The 21,198-nt window shown below is 48.2% G+C and overlaps 1 protein-coding gene across 1 annotated transcript in view; it reads left to right on the plus strand.

The window, feature by feature from the left end:
• Window positions 1-1,665: 1,665 nt before the first annotated feature.
• The window catches only part of MAP3K5 (mitogen-activated protein kinase kinase kinase 5), a 208,609-nt gene continuing 189,076 nt past the window's right edge, over window positions 1,666-21,198 (plus strand). The window contains exon 1 of the mRNA XM_029083415.2: window positions 1,666-2,741. Coding sequence (XP_028939248.1) covers window positions 2,045-2,741 — 697 coding nt within the window. The 5' untranslated portion in view covers window positions 1,666-2,044. The remainder of the gene's footprint in view (window positions 2,742-21,198) is intronic.

Raw genomic sequence — 21,198 nt, forward strand, 5'->3', positions numbered from 1 at the left:
CTAGCTCTGTTCCCCCTCTTCAAAGTCCTCCTGAGAGCTCACCTCCTCCAGGAGGCCTTCCCAGACTGAGCCCCCCCCCCTTTTCTTCTGCTCCTCCTCCCCATCGCCCCGACTCCCTCCTCTCTACCCCTTTCCCCTCCCCACAGCACCGAAGTATACATCTGTACACCTGTAGAGAAGCAGTGTGGCTCAGTGGAAAGAGCCTGGGCTTTGGAGTCAGAGGTCATGAGTTCGAATTCCAGATCTGCCACTTGTCAGCTGGGTGGCTGTGGGCAAGTCACTTAACTTCTCGGTGCCTCAGTTCCCTCATCTGGAAAATGGGGATGAAGACTGTGAGCCTCACGTGGGACAACCTGATTCCCCTGTGTCTACCCCAGCGCTTAGAACAGTGCTCTGCACATAGTAAGCGCTTAACAAATACCAACATTATTATTATTACATATTTATTACTCTATTTCACTAATGATGTGTATATATCTATGATTCTATTTATAGAGAAGCAGCGTGGCTTAGTGGAAAGAGCCCGGGCTTGGGAGTCAGAGGATGTGGGTTCTAAAACCGGCTCCGCCACTTGTCTGCTCTGTGACCCTGGGCAAGTCACTTCACTGGGTCTCAGTTCCCTCATCTGTCAAATGGGGATTAAAAGTGTGAACCCAACATGGGACAACCCGATTGCCCTGTATCTACCCCAGCGCTTAGAACCCTGCTCTGCACATAGTAAGCGCTTAACAAATACCATCAATTTTATAATATTAGACTGTGAGCCTGTTATTGGGCAGGAATTGTCTCCATCTGTTGCTGAATTGTACATTCCAAGCGCTTAGTACACTGCTCTGCATATAGTAAGTGTTCAATAAATACAATTGAATGAATGAATAATAATAGAAGGGGAGAGGAGCAGGAAGGGGAGAGGAGGGTGGGAGGAGGAGGAAGGGAGGAGGGGAGGAGGACGAAGGGGAGAGGAGGAGGGAGAAGGGGAGAGGAGGAGGGAGAAGGGGAGAGGAGGAGGGAGAAGGGGAAGGGGGAGGGGGAAGGGGAGAGGGAGAAGGGGAGAGGAGGAAGGGGAAGGGGAGAGGAGGAGGGGGAAGGAGGAAGGGGAAGGGGAGAGGGGGAAGGGGAGAGGAGGAAGGGGAAGGGGAGAGGAGGAGGGGGAAGAAGAAGAGGAGGAAGGGGAGAGGGGGAAGGGGAGAGGAGGAAGGGGAAAGGTAGAGGAGGAAGGGGAAGGGGAGAGGAGGAGGGGGAAGGGGAGAGGAGGAGGAAGAAGAAGAGGAGGAGGAAGGGAAGAAGAGGAGGAAGGGGAGAGGAGGAGGGGGAAGGGGAGAGGAGGAGGGGGAAGGGGAGAGGAGGAGGGGGAAGGGGAGAGGAAGAGGGGGAAGGGGAAAGGAGGAGGGCGAAGGGGAAACGAGGAGGGGGAAGGGGAGAGGAAGAGGGGAAGGGGAGAGGAGGAGGGGGAAGAAGAGGAGGAAGGGGAGAGGAGGAGGGGGAAGGGGAAACGAGGAGGGGGAAGGGGAAAGGTAGAGGAGGAGGAGGCAGGGGAGAGGAGGAGGAGGAGAAAAGAAGAGTAGGAGGAGGAGGAAGGGGAGAGGAGGAGGAGAAAGAAGAAGAGGAGGAGGAGGAGGAGGAGGAAGCGGAGGCTCGGTGGAGCGAGGAGGCGGGTCCTGCAGCGGCCGGCGGCTGTGCCATCCCGCCCGGGCCAGGCCAGGCCGCACCGGCCAGCAGCGCCATGCCCCCCGGCCCTTCCCGGGACCGCCGCTCCGGACCCCGCTGACACACACACACACACACAGCACACACACACAGCACACACACACAGCACACACACACACACACACTCCCCCCCGGAGACAGCCGTCCAGCCAGCGGGCCCCCGCCTCCGCGCAGCCCTCGGCGGGCGTGCCAGGCGGCCACGGCGGCGGGCCGGGCGGCCGGGTTGGCATCGGACAGGAGGCGTCGGGGCGCCCAGGGCACCGGAGCCTCGGCCAGGGGGGTCAGGAGCAGCCCGGACCCCGGACACCCCCACAACGACACCCTCTCGCCCGCGGACATGAGCGCCGCCGCCGCCGCCGCCCCCGGAGAGGGCATCGCCTTCCCCGTGCCAGCCTTCGGCCCCCACCACGGGCAGGGGCAGGGGCAGGGGCAGGGGCAGGGGCACGGCCCGCCGCCCCCGGGAGCCTTCTGGAACGACGAGGCCACGGGCTGCCCCGGGACCGGCCCGCCCGGCAGGGGTCGGGGGCAGTGCCAGGGCCAGTGCCAGGAGCAGGGGCAGGGGAAGTGCCAGGGCCAGTGCCAGGAGCAGGGGCAGAGTCAGTGCCAGGGCCAGTGCCAGGAGCAGGGGCAGGGGAAGTGCCAGGGCCAGTGCCAGGGGCAGGGGCAGAGTCAGTACCAGGAGCAGGGGCAGAGTCAGTGCCAGGAGCAGGGGCAGGGGCAGTGCCAGGGGAAGTGCCAGGGGCAGAGTCAGTGCCAGGAGCAGGGCCAGGGGCAGTGCCAGGGGAAGTGCCAGGGGCAGAGTCAGTGCCAGGAGCAGGGCCAGGGGAAGGGCCAGGGCCAGGGGCTGGGCCGGAGGACCACGGTGGTCTACGTGGTCAACGAAACCGGGCAGGGGCAGCTGCTGGCAGCCGAGGGCGAGGCCCTGCAGAGCCTGCGGGAGGCCTGCGACGGGCTGGGCGCCCGCCTGGACACCCTGCACTTCGGAAAGCTGGACTTCGGAGAGACCGCCGTGCTGGACCGCTTCTACAACGCAGGTGGGCACCCTCCTCCAAGCCCGCCGGGCCCCGCGGACCCCGGGATGGGCCTGACGGCGCCCAACACGCTCCCCTGAGCGCTGTGGGGGGACAGGCGGCCCGCCTCGGTGGCAAGAGGCCGGCCTGGGGGGTCCCCGATCCGCCACCGGTCCCCTGGGTCACTCGGGCCGAGTCCCTTCGCTCCGGGCCTCAGTTTCCTCCTCTGTCGCTTGGGGATGAAGTCTGTGAGCCCCACGTGGGACCACCTCATCACCTCCTGCTACCCCCAGCCTGTAGAACGGTGCTTGGCACGGAGTGAGCGCTGAACAGATGCCATCGTTGTCACAGAGGAGAAGCAGCGTGGCTTAGGGGACAGGGGTCGTGGGTTCTCTGGGCCTCAGTTTCCTCAAGTGTAAAATGGGGAGGAAGACTGTGAGCCCCACATGGGACCACCTCATCACCTCCTGCTACCCCCAGCCTGTAGAACGGTGCTTGGCACGTAGTGAGCGCTGAACAGATGCCATCGTTGTCACAGAGGAGAAGCAGCGTGGCTTAGGGGACAGGAGTCGTGGGTTGTCCCCCCGCCTCTGCCACTAGTCCCCTGAGTGACTCGGGGCGAGTCACTTTGCTCTGGGCCTCAGTTTCCTCCTCTGTCGATTGGGGATGAAGTCTGTGAGCCCCACGTGGGACAACCTGATCACCTCCTGCTACCCCCAGCCTGTAGAACGGTGCTTGGCACGGAGTGAGCGCTGAACAGATGCCATCGTTATCACAGAGGAGAAGCAGCGTGGCTTAGGGGACAGGGGTCGTGGGTTCTCTGGGCCTCAGTTTCCTCAAGTGTAAAATGGGGAGGAAGACTGTGAGCCCCACATGGGACCACCTCATCACCTCCTGCTACCCCCAGCCTGTAGAACGGTGCTTGGCACGTAGTGAGCGCTGAACAGATGCCATCGTTATCACAGAGGAGAAGCAGCGTGGCTTAGGGGACAGGGGTCGTGGGTTCTCCCCCCGCTTCTGCCACTAGTCCCCTGAGTGACTCGGGGCGAGTCACTTCACTCTGGGCCTCAGTTTCCTCAAGTGTAAAATGGGGATGAAGTCTGTGAGCCCCACGTGGGACAACCTGATCACCTCCTGCTACCCCCAGCGTGTAGAACGGTGCTTGGCACGTAGTGAGCGCTGAACAGATGCCATCGTTATCATAGAGGAGAAGCAGCGTGGCTTAGGGGACGGGGTCGTGGGTTCTCCCCCCACCTCTGCCACTAGTCCCCTGAGTGACTCGGGGCGAGTCACTTCGCTCTGGGCCTCAGTTTCCTCAGGTGTAAAATGGAGAGGAAGACTGAGCCCCACGTGGGACAACCTGATCACCTTCTGCTACCCCCAGCATGTAGAACGGTGCTTGGCACGTAGTGAGCGCTGAACAGATGCCATCATTATTATACAGGAGAAGCAGTGCGGCTTAGGGGAAAGAGCCAGGGCTGGGGAGTCAGGGGTCGTGGGTTCTCCTCCCGCCTCCGCCACTAGTCCCCTGTGTGACTTGGGGCGAGTCACTTTGCTCTGGGCCTCAGTTTCAAGTGTAAAATGGGGAGGAAGACTGTGAACCCCATGCGAGACAACCTGATCACCTTGTATTCCCTCCAGCGCTTAGAACAGTCCTTTGCACGTAGTAAGCGCTGAACAGATGCCATCATAATTATACAAGAGAAGCAGCGTGGCTTAGGGGAAAGAGCCCAGACTTGGGAGTCAGAGGTCGTGGGTTCTTTGGGCCTCATTTTCCTCATCTGTAAAAGGGGATGAAGACTGTGAGCCCCACGTAGGACAACCTCATTACCTTGTATCTACTCCCAGTGTACAGAATAGTGCTTGGCACATAGTAGGTGTTTAACAAATACCATTATTGTTGTTATTATAGTTATACAAGCTCACCGGGTTGGACTCGGGCCCTGTCCCGCTTGGGGCTCCCAGTCTGGGCATCCAAGGGTCCTGGGGTCTCATCCCTGCCCTGCCGCCAGCCCACTGTGGGACCTTGGGTAAGTCACTTTACTTCTCTGTGCCTCAGCTCTCTCATCAGGAAAATGGGAATTAAGAGTGTGATCCCTATATGGGACAGGGACTATGCCCAACCTGATTATTTCGTATCCACCCCAGCACTTAGAACAGTGCCTGCCACATAGTAAGCACTTAACAAATACCGTAATTATTAACATTATTATTATTATTATTATTATTATTATTATTCTGTCATCCCCTCGCTCCCTTCCCTTGGGTACCTGCCAAACGCTTCCTTCTCTCCGGGCCCCTCTGCCTCAGGCCCCCTCGGCCATTCATTCATTCACTCAGTCTTATTTATCAATAAGAATTAATAATAATAATGGCATTTGTTAACCACTATGTGCCAGGCATTCTATTAAACACTGGGGTAGAAACAAGCAAATTGGGTTGCATGCAGTCCCTGTCCCACTTGTGGCTCACAAATTCAATTCACATTTTACAGATAGTACCGTGCTCTGCACATAGTAAGCGCTCAATAAATACTATTGAATGAATGAATGAATGAGGGAACTGAGGTCCAGTAAAGTGATTTGCCCAAGGTCACCCAGCAGACAGGTGGCGGAGCTGGGATTAGAGCTCATGACCTTCCCGACTCCAAGGCCGGGGCTCTGTACACTTTGCCATGCTGCTTCCCAATAAAGCGCTTACTTTGTGCGAAGCTCTGTACTAGGCGCTCGGGAGAGTACGATATTCATTCAGTCGTATTTACTGAGCGCTTACTGTGTGCAGAGCATTGTACTAAGCGCTTAGAATGTACAACTCGGCAACAGATAGAGACAATCCCTGCCAACAACGGGCTCCCAGTCTCCTTAACTCTTCCTCGCCCCCGGTGCACGACTTTTGACAGTTTCGGTGGGCAGCTGCACCCACTGCCGAACGAGGAAGACACCCGGGATTAGGGGTTCGAGAGACTTTGGGGGGGGGGGGGGGAGGTGTTCACAGTCGCCAACTCCTTCTCCACCTCCCCGATTAATCAGAGTTGCTCTCTTGCTTCCCCTCTTCTCTCCCTGCCTACATTAAGTCTTTCCAACCAGCTCTCCTAATTGGAGGTGAAAGGTTTTGGCCTGTTGCTCCATATGCAGGAATTCTCTGCTTTCATGACAAGCTTCCCCCCCCCCCACCCCAATCTTATTTTGGGATCTTTGGTCCCTCCCACACTCACCCCCTAATCTTATTTTGGGATCATTCGCCGATTTTGCGTTCTCAAAGTGCATTTAAGCCAGGGGTGAAGTCGGGGTGGACTTTGTAACCATCCCCAGTTTGTATGCATCTGTGAGCGTCTGTACAGGATTTCTTCCCAAACTCGTTTTACCTTAATACTCTTTAATTGATGTACTGCGGGATATTCGCTTTAATTGATATGCTGCAGGAGTCTCACTCATGGAGTCCTTAAAGTTTTGGCAGAAGCACTGCATTGCATTTAACTAGATAAAACCTGCCCAATTGGTGGGGAAGGAGAAATACCCGCGGTGTTAAAAGGTTTACTTTTTACGTTTACTTTTTGGAAATTTTTATAATCGTAAGTGGTCACCGTTTAAAACAGGAGAGGGCATCCTGAGTGCTGAAAATGGTTAGCCTAGAGCCATACATAGGTAATACTGAACAGGTTGTGAACACATCAAACGGAAAAGTGATTTCTTAGAAGTATCTACTCTGGCACCTGCTTCTGAATTGAAAAAGGTGAGGTGTAAGCAATTAGCCATCGTAGAACAAGTAACTAAGGCGGTAGGAACCGTTTCGTGAAACGTTGCCTCCAAAGCCTTTGGAGAAAATTCCGACCTTTTTTGGGAGATTCGGAGTGGTATATTGCCCTGCCTATAGGTTGACCTATAGGTTATAACGATCTAAGTTGCCAGGTCCTATTAGATCTGCTTACTTAAATGTTTAGAGATTCACTTCTTGTTTTCTGGCCAGATACTATTTCACCTCCTGGTCCTTATTAAGAACACCTGAGGATGTTTATGTCAGTACTGGACCTGAGCCACTGCTAAGTCCCAAAAGTTTTAAGAAAAGAAAAAAAAAGAACTTAACGTTAGGGAATCCAGGACCCTCTGACTCTGGCATTTGTTAAAGGTTGGTGTGTATAACTGGACACATGTGCCCTGAACACATGCTTATCTATTTGGGTGGCTAATTTTTGTAATTACATAAAAGCAACCTTTGAAAGAAAAGAGCATTAGTTATGCTGTTTGTATAATTTATAAGGTAATAACGAGGATCTCCAAAGTTCTGCTGTACAAGAAATCAGCATTACACTATTTCATGTTATTTCACGGGTGGCTTTTCATTTTCTCTTCTTGCCTCCCCTCTCCCCCCTCTCTTTTGTACCCTGGAAGCAACCTTCAGCCCTTAGGGTAATTGGAAGAACACAGTCTTCTGACAAGGCTGTCCTTAATGTTTACACTCTATCTAAGGCCAAACACAGCCCTCAGGCGTGTGTGCACACTTTCCTTTCTCTCTCTTTCTCTGTCAGCTTATGGAAGAGCAGACATGCATTTAAACAGCAACAGTTTATAAGCAGCCTGTTAGTAGCAATTGCTTTTGCCTTTCTCACTCTGGAACTCGTTTTTAACCTAATGCTGATCGCTATGATTCTTAAAACAATATAGAGAAGGTGTAGGGTTCATCAGTTTGAGAAGGGAGAGTGTTGTTAGTACCATGTGAGGGGAAAGGATTCCTTTGAGGGAATTAGGGCCCTTACAATGAAGAAACCATAAAATATTTCTCCCATGTACTTGTAAAATCTTATTTCTTCTTTAAATGTTTTGGATGGCCTTTGATTCAGATATACAGACCTTCAACAGGACCAAAATTGATTCGAGTTGCCATTTCTCATGTAGTTTTGATGCAGAGTGAGTTTTTCAAAAGCTTTCTTGAATTGTAGAGTGTGGCATTTAAATCCCGTCACCTATTTTCGGTTTGTTTTTGTGAGCTTCCACTCGATTTTCTTTGCAGTTAGAAGTCCTCTCTCACTTCTTCAGAACAAACACTATGGTATGGGATAGTGCCCTTTCCCCCAACATTACTCCCTCATCATTTGCAGGTCTTTCTTCATTAATTTCAGTCACTTCACTACTCGGTGCCTCAGTTACCTCATTTGTAAAATGGGGATGAAGACTGTGAGCCCCACGTGGCACAACCTGATTCCCCTGTGTCTACCCCAGCGCTTAGAACGGTGCTCGGCACATAGTAAGCGCTGAACAAATGCCAACATTATTATTATTAATTTCCTTAACATTTATGTTGAAACTCTCAATGCTTGGGTTTTTTTAATCGAAATTTACTTTAAGAAAACATTCCTAAAATGCAGTAAATGCCATCAATCAGTCATACTTATTGAGCCATAATGCTGTTCCAAGCACTACCATGTAAGAGTTGGTAGACCTGTTCCCTGCCTACAAGGTGCTCACGGTCTAGAGGGGGACAGATATTAAAATAAATTAGAGATGTCTCCATCAGTGCAATGTCATGATGTCATTTTTATTTAGTATTCAGTAGGAATACTAATGAAATATGATGTCACTGGGCATTTCATGGCTTGAGAAAGGTGTACTGTGGAAAATTCTGGGAAAACGAGTCTATTACAAGCACGTAATAGGGAACCTGGGGGAAAAAATAATCAACGTTTCAAAAACCCCAGTGGTGGGGCTGACCCATTAGTAGGTTTCATGTGCCAACCACAACTAACGTATGAGTAAGTTTCTTTCCTGGACCTGCTGAGCAGTAAAATCTACTTTTTGTGTCTACTGGGCTACTTTTGTTGAATTTTTTTTGACTATGTATACTGTCGTTTATAGCTTACCATAATTTAACAATAAAGGATAAAACCTCAGAACAATTAAACCAATTATGTTATGATAGTTTCCTTTTTGAGAAGTCAAGGGAAGCCATGTCCACAGCATCTCTTGTACATGTTGATACAAATTTAACTTGGTATAATGGTATCTGTACATGGGGCTGTTTCTTTGGGGAAGCAGCGTGGCTCAGTGGAAAGAGCCTGGGCTTCGGAGTCAGAGGTCATGGGTTTGACTCCCAGCTCTGCCACTTGTCAGCTGTGTGACTGTGGGCAAGTCACTTAGCTTCTCTGTGCCTCAGTGACCTCATCTGTAAAATGGGGATTAACTGTGAGCCTCACGTGGGACAACCTGATTACCCTGTATCTAACCCAGCGCTTAGAACAGTGCTCTGCACATAGTAAGCGCTTAACAAATACCAACATTGTTATTATTATTATTCTCCTGAGCTAAAACAGCCTATCCTTACAACATCTCCAACACGAAATAAATCTATTAGACTATAAAATGGGGATTAACTGTGAGCCTCACGTGGGACAACCTGATTACCCTGTATCTACCCCGGCACTTAGAACAGTGCTCTGCACATAGTAAGCGCTTAACAAATACTAACATTATTATTAAACAAGCATGATCTTTATGGTAGTTCGCTGAAGAAGCACTACCACTAAATGTGAATCATCCAGGAAGGAAGCAATATTCCATAATACAACAAGTGTCTATTAGAAGAATGAGAGGTGTAGGTCCCAGATCACTACTTCTGGTTGAGAATGGATCTTAAGTTCTGAAAACCTTTACCATAGAGGCTGGGAGATGTTTTGGGTCCCCACCACCCCACTTTGAACCATCCCTAGTGGATCAGTTCTATTTTTTCTCTGCCCCTTACCTACCAATCCATGTGCCTCCTCTCTTTTGATCTCTCTCTCGCATTCTCTATTCTCTCTCGCATAGGGGAAGCAGCGTGGCTCAGTGGAAAGAGCCTGGGCTTCGGAGTCAGAGGTCATGGGTTCGACTCCCGGCTCCGCCACTTGTCAGCTGTGTGACTGTGGACAAGTCACTTAACTTCTCTGTGCCTCGGTTACCTCATCAGTAAAATGGGGATTAACTGTGAGCCTCATGTGGGATGACCTGATTACCCTGTATCTCCCCCAGAGCTTAGAACAGTGCTCTGCACATAGTAAGCGCTTAACAAATACCAACATAATAAGAATAATCATTCTTTCGGTCTCTTCATCTCTCTTTTTCCTCTGTACAGCTCTCCCTTTCTTTCTCTGTGAATCCCCAGCTCAGTCACAGGCTAATCTCCAGCAGGGACTCTTCCCGTCTCTCAAGCCATACTTCTGACTCTACCTTGCTCTCACCTGTCTCTCCTTCATGTCCTCTCCCATACCGTTCCCTTTGCCTGGAACTCCCTCCCTCCCCCCATTTCCCAGATCCAACAGATCACAGTGCTCTCCACATTCAGTGCCCTTCTAACACCCCTCCCCTCCTCCACCACATCTTCCCTGATTGGTTCCCCGCACCCCAAGTTCTACAAACCCACTGGCAAAATACGGTACTGAGGTTCTTATAGCTATGCTATTGAATGACTTTCTTTGCTCTATTTCTAAGTATTTTTATGTCGGTCTCCCCCATTTACAGTGCAAGCTCCTTGGGGGGAGGGAATGGGTCGCTTTCCTGTTTTGCTCTTAGCACAGTGCTCTGCCCCCAGTGGGTGCTCCATAACTACTTCTAGTACTACTGTTATTACTCTAAGAGGAACAGTGTGGCTCATTGGAAAGAGCCCGGGCTTGGGAGTCAGAGGTCATGGGTTCTAATCCCGGCTCTGCTTCTTGCCAGCTGTGTGACCATGGGCAAGTCACTTCACTTCTCCGTGCCTCAGTTACCTCATCTGTAAAAGGGGGATGAAAACCGTGAGCCCCACGTGGGACAACCTGATTACCTTCTATCCCCCCAGCGCTTAGAACAGTGCTTTGCACATAGTAAGGGCTTAACAAATACCACCATTATTGTTATTATGACTCTGTCTCGCTCTGGACCTGTGAATCCATTTTGGGAAATGCAGCAGGATTAAGGTGCAGAAAGCTCGATCGGGGCAGGAACCATTTGCCAAGCTGCAGGGGAAACTTGGCTCCCTGGTTTGTCCCGGGAGCAAGGCCAGGTCAGCAGCTCCTGATTTGTCTCCAAACTGGCCTCTCCTCAGGCCCTGGGAGGCAGGCAGCTGGCCCAAGCAAGGCTCTTCCCCAATTGAACTGCACAGGTTCCCTGAGACCTGTTTCTTCTCGGGACCCTAACCCTATTCTTTGGAGGTCCCTGCTCCTCTCTTTCCTTCCCTTCTGCACAGGTGGCAAAACTGGCATTGATGTGCCCCGCCGCTCTGCTGAAATCTTTCCCACAGGCTCCTGGTTGCCACCACCTCAGTCAGACCAGGAAACAAACAGAGAGAGCATAAGGTGTTAGCCTCCCAGGGCTCAGTAGGCACCGAAAGCCATGTGGCTGAGAACCAAACCCGGAAATAAAGCTACAAATCTCAGCCAATTGGACAGGATTAAACACATTAAACTGGCTGCCAGGAAGCTTCACTCTACCTCTAGGTTTGGACACTTTAATGCTGAGGTGCTCAGCCAATCCCGACCTCTCTCAAAATGTTGGTTTCTGCCAAGGACATGAAAATGCTTTCTTGACTCCTCTAAATCGGCAAAGAGTAATCCTGTACGTTCCAGGATGTAGCATTTGCCAGTTTGGATTTGTTCTTTAAGGCAAAGAAGATACAAATCCACAAGTCCAAAAATGGATACAAAGTCAGAGAGGATCCAAGTTGTCCAATTAGGAATCTAAGGTAGCGTTGAAAAGAAACACAGATGAAGATATTCATCTTGACTCTGTTGACAGCAGATGGTATTTGCCTCCTACTCTCTGTACCACTGTACTCTGGTAATATGACTATCCTTTGAAGATGCTGTCAAAAATAGCTGAAAGCAGCTTTCCATCCCTTTCTCAAAAAGGAGCTAGTTTTCTGAAAATCTTTAAATATATTAAAGCTAGGTATATCGCCAGCCCCGGTTTTAGAACAACAGCATGCACCGGTCTTCTTTCCTTGTATCTTTTTTTTTGTGGAATGACTCCAGCTGATAAAGGTGTTTGATTCCCTTTCCCCTCTGAGCTTGATTTTGGCCAAAGACACTAGAGCCTAATGTATAAGGACCGTGCAGCAGAAATAACTGCAGTATACTTGGTCTTCTGCACCTGCCATTTGATGTGTTCTTAACATTCTCCTGAAAGCGTTAGACTCTTGGGGCAATCAGCAGTCTCACAAATAATCTTTGGTTTATAAAGCACATATGTCAGACCAAAAAAAGTTAAAATTTTTATTGTGATTAAGAGAAAGGTCAAGTTTCTTGCTATGATGTGTCTTGCCAGCTTTCAGATAAATGTCCTTTAAGAAGGAGGGTTAGAAAATACCTCGTCTTTTGCCATTGTTTGAATTCTAATGGTTTTTTCTGAAAAGGGAAGGTGTGCAAAAACGGTTCTGTTGTAAGGGAGTTTAAAAAGATATGTCCTGACCGACCATCTTATGATACACGCTCCCCGATGAAATGTCATGACTAGTCGCGATTTACCGGGACACAAATGCACCCTAGTCCTACATCAAGTCCAGTCATAGGGATCAGTCGATTCTGTCCCTCTCCTCGCTGGGCTCCTTTCCCTTCTCCTTCATTTCCAGTGGTTTTCCTGCTTGCCCACCCCTCACCCTGAACTTGATTCCCTACTCCCCGACTCCTTAGATCCAGAACTCCCACTACCCTGCCACGTTCCAGGATTTTTTCTCTTTGAACATTAACAGCTCTCGTTGCGGGCATGGTCTCTGCCCACTCCGCTTTAACCCCTCTCATTTCTTAGCCCCACCTCCCGGCCCCAGCCAATGTCATATTACTGGGAATAGGGATGGACTGGGATGATACAAGGGGCTGGGGGGGAGGGGTGCAGTGTCAGTTTGAGAGGGTACCGTGTCATCTCTCTATCCTGCCCTTGTTCGTCCCTGTCCCCGTTCCAGCGGCTTTGGGGCAGAGTGTCGGGGCTACAAGACGGGAAGGGGAAGGCATGGTAGGGATTGGTGGCAGGTGTGTCCACAATAACTGTTGCTGTGATTAAAATTCAAACAAAGAAAAACATTACTGGAGCAGGAGGTCAGGGGTACTGGGGAAACTGGCAGGGAGCAAATTGAGGGTAATAATGATGTATTTGGTAAGCGCTGTCTAGGTGTTAGGCATTGTATTAAGCCCCGGGGTGGATATAAGCAAATCGAGTTGGACACAGTCCCTGTCCCACGTGGGGCTCGCAGTCTCAATCTCCATTTTACAGATGAGCTAACTGAGGCCTGGAGAAGTGAAGTGACTTGCCCAAGGTCACACATCAGACGAGTGGCAGAGCTGGGATTAGAATCCATGACCTTCTGACTCCCTGGCTTACTCTTTATCCGCTGCTGTATGATGTGGGGGCAGGAAAGTCATTAGGATCTGGGAAGGGGGCAGGAAGGGAAGGAATTCACAGTCTATCAACTTGCCCAGCCTTCATGCAAGCTGGTTCTTCTTATAAGTCTATAACAAAACATATCCCACAGTACAGCCCATTCAGCTACAACCACACTTGCAAGGAAGGTAATCGGGTTGTATCATAGGCTGTGCCTGTAAAATTAGTTGCGGCAATGAATTGATTTCATGGTTTAACATATTCCGTCATTCAAAAAAGTTTCCCAAGCATTTGGAGATGCTGAAACTCAAACAGGAGGATTTGGACATTTATACAGTCTCTTATTCAGACTTGTTACCCCAGATGCAGCAGCATGGCCTAGTGGATAGAGCATGGGCCTGGGAGTCAGGAGGACCTGGGTTCTAATGCCGGCTCCACTACTCATCTTGGGCAAGTTGCTTAACTTATCTGTGCCTCAGTTACCTCATCTGTAAAATGGGAATTAATAATGATAATAATAATGGTTTTCGTTAAGAGCTTACTATGTGCCAGGCACTGTATTAAGCGCTGGGGTGGATACAAGCAAATAAGGTTGGACACAGTCCCTGTCTCATGTGGGGTTCACAGTCTCAGTGCCCATTTTATAGATGAGGTAACCGAGGCCCAGTGAAGTGACTTGCCCAAGGTCACCCAACAGACAAATGGTGGAGCTAGGATTAGAACCCACGACCTCTGACTCCCAGGTCTGTGTTCTGTCTCTTACACAAGACTGTGAGCCCTATGTGGGACAGGAAGTATGTCCAAACTGATTAGCTTTTATCTACCCTAGAGCTTAAGATAGTACCTGGGACATAGATCACTTAACAAATACCATAAAAACATGTGGATGTAGTTTTTTTTTTTAACTCTTCACAGTAAGTAAACTTTGAACTCCGAGTATACCTTATTCTTGAACTGGATTAACCAAGCCTCTGCTGCCAGCTCATGCAGACAATTGTTCATGGTCAAGTAGAGGCAAACAAAAAATGGGCTTTTGCTTAGGCTCTGCATTTGGGCAGGTCTTCAGTTTTGGGGAGGGTACAGCAGAATGAATCCACAGTGATTGCTAGGTACGCTATTCTTTGCTAAGGCTCCCGTTCCCTGGTGTTCCTCTGCAAGGTTTTCAGTTTATCTGACAGCCACTACAGCGTGGGGAAATTGAGCAGGAATAGGCACCCTCGACCCACCCAGTATTGGGTAGTGGTCTTGTTTTCCCCTAGCTCTAGAGTGCCAGCCCTTTGGCTGCTTGCTCAGTCTCCGCTTACTCCTCTCCTGTCCGTCTTTAAATGCCAGGGAACTTGACTTCCTGAACCACTGTGTGGTGTCAAGGCAGGTTCCTTGTCCATTCTCGTACTGTTGAAAGCCCCTGACAAAGCGGAGAAAGTGTTGCAGTCAAGGGAGTACGGATGGGTGAATTAGGTGCCAGCTTTTCATTTCATTCATTCATTCAATCATACTTATTAAGCGTTTACTGTGTGCAGAGCACTATACTAAGCGCTTGGAAAGTACAATTCAGCAAAAGAGAGACAATCCCTGCTCATAATGGGCTCACGGTCTAGAGGGGGGATACAGGCATCAAAACAAATAAACAGGCATCAATGGCATCAATATAGATAAATAGAATTATAGATATATACGCATCATTAATATAAATAAATAGAATTATAAATATGCACATATATAAACAGGAGTTGCGGGGAGAAGGGGGAATGCTGCTGCCTATGGCCTATTTTCTGGTGTCTGTGCCCCCACTAGATGATTAGCTCCTAGAGTGCCAGAATTGTGTCTCCTCACCCTACTGTACTTTCCTAAGTGGTTAATATAGTAAGCAATACATACAGCAGGAGCTCAATTACTATTGATTATTTCAACCCATGTAGCTACCCATTTGAGGGGATTTATAGTAGTAACAAGTGTAGTATTTGTTAAGCACTGTATAAGTGCCGGGGTAAATACAAGACAGCCAGCTTAAACACAATCCCTGTCCCAGCTGGGACTCACAGTTTAGGTGTAAGGGGTCCTTAAATAGGAGGCCGGGCTGTTGAAGGGAATTGAGATCGGGCCTTGGTGTGACGAATGAGTTTCAAAGAGCTAATAGGTCTGAAAGAACCAGTTTTTGTGTCCCAAGTTAATCAGATTTATTGAGGGCTTACTGTGTGCAGAGCACTGTACTAAGTGCTTGGGAGAGTACAATACAACAATAAACAGATGTATTCCCTGCCCATAACGAATTTACAGTTTGGAAATTCTCAGGAACTTGTTGAAGACTTGAGATGAGAAAGGCCGGGAGTGCAACCAGAAAGTAGTGGGATTGTAAATGATGGCTTGAAACCAGTGGGAAGCAAAGGAGGCCTGAGAGGGGGAAAGTAGGGTGCGATGTGAGGAGGGGAGAATGGGGATTGGGCTGGCGAGAGATCAGAGCAGAGATCAGGCTGGAAAGTTCAAGGATGCAGAAGTGTGCATTGGTGCATTCATTGCCCTAATTGAGGGCACAACCCCCAGAATAAAAATAAAAATCTGGCCCTGAGCTGGGTGGAAAGCTTTATTTAAGTCCTACTCTGCTGGCTGCCATGCAATTTGGAAATAACCCCAAATTATCTATCAGCAGCTCAAGGGACTAGGCCATTGTGACGTGGACAGAAATTCCTCCCATGTCTGTGGAAATGGATTGGAGTAGGGAGTCATTACCTGATCTGAAAGTGAACAGAAGTGAGAGTTGGGTTCTGGACTTGTAACAAGAAGGCCGTGTTAAAAATCTGAACATCCAAGTCAGAGCCGTGCCCAGGGCTTGCTTAGGTGGGAGCATTTCTAGACCTTCCCAGTAAGCTTGGAGCAGATTTATCATGTACACACCAGGTATGTGCTCCTGGATTTCAGCGAGCCTGTTTGGGAAGACAGTTGGTCTAGTTGACTTGAGTCCATAGATGTAGTCGTTCAGTTTGTTGCCTTGGCATTTCCAACATAGTCCATCAGTAATCGATCAACCGATGGTATTGTTGGAGTGCTTATGGTTTATCCAGTGCTTATTGTGTGAGAGAACAATGGAATTAGGAGCCCTGCTCGTGCCCTCAAGGAGCTTATAGTGTCCCACCAATTTCCTAGGCATGCCGGCATAGAGTTTGATGTTGACAATATAGGATAGAATGAAAAAAAAAAATTGGTGTGTCAATGTGTTTGGTTTTAAAACAAAATCCCCATTCTAAGCCATCATGGTGCAAATATAGACTGTAAGCTCATTGTGGGCAGGGAATATGTTGGTTTGCTGTTATATTGTACTCTCCCAAGTGGTTAGTACAGTGCTCTGCACCACAGTAAGCACTCAATAAATATGACTGAATGAATGAAGTGCTTACAGTGCTGGATCAGGGTACAAGTTGCTTGGAAAGGCACTGGGAAATTGGAGGAAGGCGGTGTTGTAGCTTGCACCTGAGTCATCACCTGCCCACTTGGATTGGAATTTTTGCCAAGCGTCGCGAGAGTGCCAACATAAAGGGCACCTGGCCTCTTTTAAATCAGAAAGAGATGGTCTGTATTGGGGGGAATTTCTCAGAGCTTTATTCTTGACCTAAATCATTCTTTAACTCCTTTTTTTACTTGTAAATATGCTGGTATAGAAAATTCACTTAATCATTAAGTAAAACAAATGGGGTAGCCAATTAAGGATTACATCTATTGTGTTTATGAGAATGACTCATGTAGTCTTGCAGGTTTAAATTGTTTGTTTCCAAAGTCTGAAAAAATGAGGACTGTTTGTCAGTGCAAGAGCACTGCAGTCATTATTATGCTTTCTACAAGATTACCACTGTCATTCTCTCAACAGTGTTTCATCAGCAGAGCATCAAATTGTTGGCACAATCACCACCCATTTTGTGACCCACAAGTATCAAATGTTAAGTTTCACCATCCTATTGCAGTCTTGGATTGATGCTGCAAAAGTGGCTACACTAAACAGGTTAATCGGTTTTTGAATTTTCAATTTGAACAGCCTAAGTTAATTGAAGATGCTAAAAATGGAAATTTTGGACTATGCCAATGTTTATAAACATTTTAATATAAATAGATGAATTAGTTATTGGATAAGTCAGAATTGGAGTTTGAGATGACTTAGAGAGGGTTTTTTTTAGTGGTATCTGTTAAGCACTTATGTGCCAAGTGACTGTACTTAGTGCTGGGATAGGTAGAAGAGAGAAATTGGACACAGTCCCATTCCTCTTGGAGTTCGTAGAGGTGAGAACAAGTTCCCCATGTTGCAGATAAGGAAACTGAGGCAAGTTAGGTGACTTGCCCAAGGCCACATAGCAGGTGTTGGGGCAGAACCAGAATTTGAACCCAGGTGCTCTAACTCCAAGGCCTGTGTTCTTTCTGTCAGGCCGGTTCTTTGATCAAAGCAGCCAGTCATAGGGTTAGTGAGGTTAGGGAAGCCCAAGAAGCATATAAGAATTTTTATGCACATATTTGACACTTATTCCCACTCTTCTCGTCATTGTCCATATGTGAAACTTGTGAGCATGCCAAGCCTGAGTGCAATCAGTTTTCCATTCTGCTTTGTTTATGTTCCATACCTCTGCGTGGAAGCTGATAGCACAGAAATGAGATCATTTGGGGTGAAAAGCAGTAGGTCCAGGAGCCTGCTAATATGCTACCAGGTGTCTAGTAGGCCAGCATTGGCAAAGTAATAATAATAATGGTACTTAAGTGCTTACTATGTGCTAAGCATTTTTCTAAGCGCAGGGGTAGATGCAAGGTAATCAGGTCATCCCACTTGGGGCTCACAGTCTTAATCCCCGTTTACAGATGAGGTAACTGAGGCACAGAGAAGTTTAGAAGCTTGTCCAAGGACACACGGCAGACAAGTGGCTGAACTGGAATTAGAACCCAGGTCCTCTGACTCCTAAGACATGCTGCTTCTCCTGAAGAGATCCATGGCCTTGTTTTCACCCCAAGTACAGCCAAGCCGTAGTTTCTCCTGCCATACTTTGGCTCTCTTGGAGCTGCTCTGGTCTGGATCCAAACCTTTAAGGAGGTTCAGAACTGAATAAGTCTCTAGAAGTAAGGAGAGGAAGTGCCGTTCTCCGGGTTGAGATGTGACTCCGGGAATTCTGAAGCCGGAGTAAGGAGTTTAAACTCATTGTATTGCTGTCTGACACCTGCAAGTCAACTTTCAAGTTGGAAGTGAACTTGTGACAGATGCAGTCTTGTTTGAAAAGTAAATAATATGTAATAGTCCTGGTGTTTCCTGCTTCTAGCCTGGACTCCTTTCTTTCACGGTCTCACATTTCCGTTTGGACAGTAAGGAGGATTAAATTCTGAGGCACCATAAAGATTGTTGAGAAGTTTGAACATTGTTGACAGACTTTTACTCTGCCCTCCTCCTTTCCCTCTTCCTCTTCCCCCACCCCTGACCCCCCAATTTTGTAGCAGAAATGGCTGTTAGCTCAGGTTTTGACTCTTGAGAGTGAAGAAATCAGTACCCTAATAGTTCCCAGTCAGATGACCTGAAACATTGAAGCCAGGTGGCTATATATACTAGACTCAAAGCTGCTGTTGACTTCATCTTAAAAATTCTGGAAGTGGCTTACCTCTTATTTAGGCAGATAATTGAATTATTAAGTCTCAGAGTTGAATTGCAGGAGTAGGTCAGCCTAGTGGAAAGTGTGGGCCTGGGAGTCAGGCCTGGGTTCTAATCCCAGCTTTGCCAGTTGCTTGTTGTGTGACCTTGGGCAAGTCACGTGGTTTCTCTGTACCTCAGTTCCTCAACTGTAAATTGAATATAAAAATACCTCTCCTCTCTCCACCTTAGACTTTGACCTCCATATGGGACAGGAATTGTGCCTGACCTGATTAACTTAAATCTATCAAGGCACTTAGAACAGTGCTTGACACATAGTAAGTGCTTAACAAAATACCATAATAATAATGTCTAACTAGTGCCTGTGTTCTTTCTTCTATCAGATATTTCTTCCTGACCCCAAAGACGAATAAATTTGTCTGCAAAAATGAAACTGGTAGCTCGCTCATTTACTTAAAATAGTCGTGATGGAAGCTCTTGCCTATCTTGGGGTCCTCATTCACTCTTGAATACCTAAATATCTAATGTTTTCTCCTTGAATAAAAACGAATTATGTTCTCCTCCATGTTTGTTCACTCAGATGTTTCTGCCCACAGCCGGTTCCCCAGATTACACTGTTTACTTATCTAAGCGGTACCAATTAGTTGAGCAAACTTCCAAGTATCTCAGGGAGAACCCATTTGTTTTCTATAATACCAACATTTCTGGGAACTGCTTCTATTTAACAGTAGCAATTTTTAAAAAAAAATTTGTTAGGTTTGTTGCCAATAAGAAGAAAGCATAGTTGCTCCATCAGTCTTGCAACATGCTAGTACTAGCAACCAAATAGTCAAGTCAGATGTTAAAAGCAGCAAAGAGAACTTCATGTGAAAAACTTTGGGCCCCAAAGGAAAGGTGGTTCTAAAACTTTATAGTAGCACCTAAGTAAAACTGTACTTTTGTGTTTCTCTACTTGACAAATTCCCAAAATGGGCGAGCTCCCATCTTAGACTAAGAAATACACTGAAAGTTGAACTGTTTAGGTCTTTGTAAAGATCTGGAACTGAAGGGAATTCATCATGACCCAACCTGAATTCCACAGATTCCTTCCTAGAAGTATTCGGTTTGCTGACAGTATTACTTCGTAGAGGGTTGATTTGATCCAAAAAATAGGCACGACCCATTTTAAGAAATGCTGTCTCAAACTAAGGCTTTGGAGACATTTATATCCCAGACTTTTGAAATCAGAGGATTAGGATCGGAATTCAAATGGATTTTTGTGCAATTCCCAGTTGCTGAAATGACCGTTTCCTCTTTGCACAAGTATTTATAGCAGAGGCATCTCAAGGGATGCTGAGCAGAGCCCCACACAGACCGAAATCTGGGGTTTGACCAGTTAGGCCCAACCTCACTTCCTCACTGCTGCTTCTCCTTTTTGTTCTTGATTTGAAATTATTTCAGATTCATTGCTAAAATGCAGGGGGTTGGTCCCTGAAAGGAATGTAAAAAGGTGAGATTGCTGAAGTAAATTGTTTCATTGCCAGCAATTTATACTTACTGAGTGCCTACTGTGTGGAGGGCCTACTATTCTAAGCGTTTGGAAGATTTTGGAAATCCTAAAAATCTGAAACGGCTTCCAACATTTTAAGTGCAGGCATTGTGTGACTGGGTTATGTTCCTCAAAAATGTGGCTGTACCTTGGAGTTTGTTTTCCCATAGATTTATAGTCGGTAAGAATTAGGTCGTAAATCCTTCCCACCCCCCTCACCCAGTCCCCTCCCTGGTTCCTACCAAGTTTCTTAACCCTTCCCCCCACCACATCCCAAATGTGGTTCCCTCCTTCTCTGTCTCCACAGTCCCCTGCTCTCACCAGTGCACCTGAGGATTTTGTTGTTGTAGTTTGCACTTCAATTGCTGCAGGTAAGTCAGTTCTCTCCTCAGCCTCTCCTCCCTTCCTGCTCTTCCCTGTCCAAGCAGTTTGTTGTTACAGGGGATGTAACCTGATTTGCTTGTATCCACCCCAGTGCTTAGTACAGTTTGCGGCACATAGTAAACACTTAACAAATACCATAATCATTATTATGTGATTGCAATCCTCCAGGTAGCCAGATGCCTGGGTCCTAGCCCCGGTTCCTTGCCCCCCTTGGCAGCTACTTGCCAACTCAGTCTGTTCCAGCTGCTGCCCTTTTGGGCTGCTCTCTGGCCAGTTCAGACCTTCTCCCCATCTCCCTGCCTATGGCTCCCTCCGTTGTTCTCTGACATCTCTGCCTGTAGCAGAGCAGCTGGCCCCGTTACCATGGAAACCAGATGCAGCTCCTACCCTGAGAAGACAAGCCCAAAGCCATTCACAGTAGAAGGAAGAGAGGCTCCCCGGGGAGTGCGAGTGACAAGAGGGGCATGGGGATGTTGATACCTCTGTCCTAAAGGCCGGAGATCCTGGGAGACCCAGTGACTGGAAGCAGCTTGCAGTAGCCTGACCACAACTTGACCGTGGAGCCTGAGTTGTGGGTGGGAGAGAAAGTCACAGCTGGCCTGAGAGCAGTCCGAGTGGGAGATAGCCGGGACACAGACGCTAGCT

This window comes from Ornithorhynchus anatinus, chromosome 2, assembly GCF_004115215.2.
Source record: "Ornithorhynchus anatinus isolate Pmale09 chromosome 2, mOrnAna1.pri.v4, whole genome shotgun sequence".
Classification (NCBI taxonomy): Eukaryota; Metazoa; Chordata; class Mammalia; order Monotremata; family Ornithorhynchidae; genus Ornithorhynchus; species Ornithorhynchus anatinus.